General features: G+C 53.0%; 1 protein-coding gene across 1 annotated transcript; it reads right to left on the bottom strand.

Moving 5' to 3' along the window:
- Positions 1-251: 251 nt before the first annotated feature.
- On the bottom strand, positions 252-1217 carry LOC139684079 (olfactory receptor 14J1-like). Its single transcript, XM_071579680.1, has one exon. It carries the CDS (start codon positions 1215-1217, stop codon positions 252-254), a length of 966 nt encoding a protein of 321 aa, XP_071435781.1.
- Between the last annotated feature and the right edge of the window lie 3321 nt (positions 1218-4538).

The following is a 4538-nucleotide window of genomic DNA, read 5'->3' as shown; positions in this document are numbered from 1 at the left end:
GATGGGATGTAGAGAATAAACCTGGTTATTTTCCTCTCCACTTGTGCACTCAAACTGTGGCTTTTGATTTAATAAAGTGCCTTATCCCAATCCACAAGTCCAGGGCAGTCCTTGGGCTTAGTCACAAAAAATGGAGGGGGTAAAAAAGTGGAGGAGAATGAATAATGACATTTTTTGAATAACATAAAATCAGGAGGAGGAAAAAAAGCAAAATTATAAATGAGAACAGCCTTGGTCTCTCATGACATACACTATGAGCCATTGGCAAAGCAAAGCAGGGAGTCTCTGGCTGCTGCAAAGCATCCAGTCATCATTTTCCTCAGACCATCCTTGAGCTCCTGGTTCCTCAGGCTGTAGATGAGGGGGTTCAGTGTTGGAGGTACCACTGAGTACAGAACTGACACCACCAGATCCAGGGATGGGGAGGAGAGAGAAAGGGGCTTCAGGTAGGCAAAGAAGACAGTGGTGACAAACAGGGAGACCACAGCCAGGTGAGGGAGGCACATGGAAAAGGCTTTGTGCCGTCCCTGCTCAGAGGGGATCCTCAGCACAGCTCTGAAGATCTGCACATAGGAGAAAACAATGAAAATGAAACAACCCACAAATAGAAAAGCACTAACCACCATGAGACCAAGTTCCCTGAGGTAGGAGTTTGAGCAGGAGAGCTTGAGGATCTGGGGGATTTCACAGAAAAACTGGCCCAGGGCATTGCCATGGCAGAGGGGCAAGGAAAATGTATTGACTGTGTGCAGCAGAGAGTAGAGAAACGGAGTGGCCCAGGCAGCTGCTGCCATGTGGGCACAAGCTCTGCTGCCCAGGAGGGTCCCGTAGTGCAGGGGTTTGCAGATGGCAACGTAGCGGTCGTAGCACATGATGGTGAGGAGGGAATACTCTGTTATGATGAAGAAGAGAAAAAAAAAGACCTGAGTAGCACACCCAATGTAGGAGATGGTTCTGGTGCCCCAGAGGGAGTTGTGCATGGCTTTGGGGATAGTGGTGCAGATGGAGCCCAGGTCTGTGAGGGACAGGTTGAGCAGGAAGAAGTGCATGGGGGTGTGCAGGTGGTGGTTACAGGCTATGGTGCTGATGATGAGGCCGTTGCCCAGGAGGGCAGCCAGGAAGATGCCCAGGAAGATCCACAAGAGCAGGAGCTGGAGCTGCCGCGTGTCTGCCAATGGCAGGAGGAGGAAGTGGCTGATGGAGCTGCTGTTGGACATTTACTGTCTCTGGGTACTGGCACCTGTCCAAGCAGAAAAAGCAGTAAGTAGTTACTGTAGATGTCTCTGAAAAAAGAACTATGCCTGTCCTCATGTAAACCCTTTAAATCACCTCTTCTCACTCTCAAGAATTCTTTGGCTGGTCATTTTAGGACTTCTGGAGAGGCCTGGCTCAGAAAGCTCTAAGGATTAACGAGCTCTGCTGATTTTCTACAGGAATCAGTTTTACTCTACAACAGCAGATAAATAAATAGGAACTGGGAGTGATGTTTTTTTAAACTCATTCATGGCACTAAACAGCTTCTCAGCCTTGTCACTCACAGTTCAAACGACTGCACAGCACAGCTGTGGACTCATAGTTGTTTTTTCTTTCCTTCTAGTTGCTCCACCACAGGGAGTGGAGTTTTTAAGGCACAAATCCTTTGCATTTATACTCATGTCTAAGAGAAACCTGGCAGGTCCTGTGAATCAAAGGGATCGTCCATTCCTGCAGTGTGGGGCAGACAGTGTGTCCTTCAGCCCTGCTCTCAGCTGCCCAAGGCTGTCACCTCTTTGACCTGCAGGGCAAGGGCACTCAAGTGTTCTCATGAGGAGAAGCTGCACACTGCTGAGAGCTGGTGACTTCAGTTTGCAAGTGCACATCTCCAAACTCCTCATCCTGTCTCATCCTACCCAAGGCAGATCTCAGCTCTCCCCTCCCAGCCAGGGGCACACAGGGCTCATTGCAGCTGCCTGCACACACCTTGCAGCCCCACTGCCATGGCCTCGGTGCTGAGGGGCTGTGGGGAACACAGAGCTGCAATGGCACAGCTGTGCCCTTCAGGAAGGCAGCCTGCAGCACAGCAGGATCATCCAGGGAAAGGGCTGAATGTCCCAGAGGTGTTACATCCTCAGTGGAGAGTCCTGTAGACCCATTGCCTGGAGCTCCCACCTGAGCTGGGAACAAAGGCAGCATGAAGAGGAGGAGAAATGGGGAAATTTTGCCCCACTCCTCTGGACACCCCACAGGGACAAGCAGATGGGCAAAGGGAGTTTCCCCTCATCAGGGCTCTGTGTGTCAAGAGATGCCCCTGACCCCATGGCCTTTGAGGTAGAGGCTCTCCTGGCTATTGGAGGAGATCAGGGGCTTCTTCTGGGAAAAAATCAGCAGAGTAGGAGATGGCCAGAGCTGCCCTAACTGCTCTGCCACGGCATTTCAGCAGCAACTCCCTCTCACTCCCTGCCCAGGGCTCTGCTGCCTGGAGATGTCCCTGCCAGCAGCTGCTTCCCTGTGCCCAGGGCTGTGCCCTGGCAGTGCTCCCAAAGCCCATCCCGGCCCTGGGTGCTCAGCTCTGCCCTGTAGAGCCCTCCCAGCACAGGGCAATGCCCAGAGGCAGTTCTGGTTGTGCTGGGGTTTGGAAGAAGCTCAGAAATTCATGAGAAATGGAATCTCAGTGCCTTCATATGAGAAGAAAAATAAATTGCCATCTCCATCTCCCCCCCGAGACCACGAAGAGTGGAAAACCCAAAGCACAGACTCTCCCTTCAGGTTAATGCTGCCTTGATGTCTTTATTAAAGTAACCTTGGGTGATCTGGAGCTGTGAGCAGCTCTGACCCCACTGCACCCATTCACCTGCAGAAGGACCCTGCCCTGACAGGTGTCACACCTTCACCCAGATCTTATCCCTGGAGCACCCTGGGAGATCCCCAGGAAGGCTGAGAGTGCCCCTGGCAGCAGCAGAGCCCCTGCCCTGACACTCAGTCCCCTGAATGAAGGGACCCTGCTCGGACAGAGAAGCCCTGGGCACCCCTGGCTAAGCACCCACCTTCCCACCCTTGTGCCATCCCCAGAAGAAAGATTTCATGCTGTGTCTCTCTGTTGATGGCACAGGTAATCCTTGCTCTGGAGTATGTCGTCCTCCACAAAAAGGAACCCTGAGAGCCATCCTGCCAAATGTGAGCTGCAGCAACATGTGTGAGCTCTGGGAGAGCCCTCCAGCACACTCCTGTATCGCCCTGAACCCAGAGACTTACTGTGTTAAGGACTGTTCAGGTGATTCCATCAGTGAACTCTCAGCATTCTGACACTCCACAAAGCCTCTCATCAGTGTCTTACTTCTCTCCTGTGCCCTGGGTGTCTGCAGGCAGTGCCCTGAGCCCTGCTGGGCTGTGCACAGGAGCTGCTCCTGGGCAGAGCTGTCTCTCTGTAGCACTGCCCGCTTGCCAGGAGCTCCCTGTGTGCCAGGAGCCCGGCCCAGCTCAGCAGCACAGCAACAGCCCCTGGGGGGAATTTCGTGCTTAATCCCTGAACACCAGGCCCTGAGTGGAACTTGAGAAAACCTCTCAAGAATAGAAAGTCTTCTTTGAACTGCAAAGTTTCTTGTAGATTTAATGGGTCCCACTGAGGGACACAATGGAGAAAATGTCCCCAGCATTCAGTTAGAGCAGAAAACTGGAGGTAGTGATGGAAGGTGGGACAAGCAAAGTAAAGTTGGCTTTGATGTTAATAAACACAGATGTGTTTAACTAATCGAGAGGTCTAAGCCTTGACCTTGTAAAGGAAATATCACAGCCATGCCACCCAGCCCCTGGGAAGGCAGATCCTGTTCCTCCCTCATTCCTCAGGGCTCTTGGTGGGGCACTGGGATGTGGGGATGTGGAGATGTGAAATGCCAGGGGCAGGATGATGGGGTGGCATCTCCCAGGCTGCTGAACAGGGACAAGGAGTCATCCAGCTGGTGGCCGGTCACCAGTGGTGTTCCCCAGGGGTCATTGTTGGGTCCAGTCCTGTTTAACATCGTTATTGATGATTTAGATGAGGGGATTGAGACCATCATCAGCAAATTTGCTGATGACACCAAGTTGGGAGGGAGCGTCGACCTGCTGGAAGGCAGGAGGGCTCTGCAGAGGGATCTGGAGAGACTTGAGAGATGGGCTGATTCCAATGGGATGAAGTTCAGCAAGGCCAAGTGCCAGGTCCTGCCCTTTGGCCACAACAACCCCCTGCATTGCTCCAGGCTGGGCACAGAGTGGCTGGAGAGCAGCCAGGCAGAGGGACCTGGGGGTACTGAGTGACAGGAAGCTCGACATGAGCCAACAGTGTGCCCAGGTGGCCAAGAAGGCCAATGGGATCCTGTCTTGGAGCAAAACTAGCGTGGCCAGCAGGACCAGGGAAGTGACCCTTCCCCTGTACTCTGCATTGGTGAGGCCACACCTTGAGTGTTGTGTTCAGTTCTGGGCCCCTCATTTCAGGAAAGATCTTGAGGGGCTGGTGTGGGTGTACAGAAGAGCAACAAGGCTGGGAAGGGACTGGAGCACAAGTGCTGTGAGGAGAGGCTGAG

Source organism: Pithys albifrons, chromosome 31 (assembly GCF_047495875.1).
Source record: "Pithys albifrons albifrons isolate INPA30051 chromosome 31, PitAlb_v1, whole genome shotgun sequence".
Lineage (NCBI taxonomy): Eukaryota > Metazoa > Chordata > Aves > Passeriformes > Thamnophilidae > Pithys > Pithys albifrons.
The sequence above is the reverse complement of the archived record's forward strand: the minus strand, read 5'-3'. Positions and strand labels throughout refer to the sequence as shown.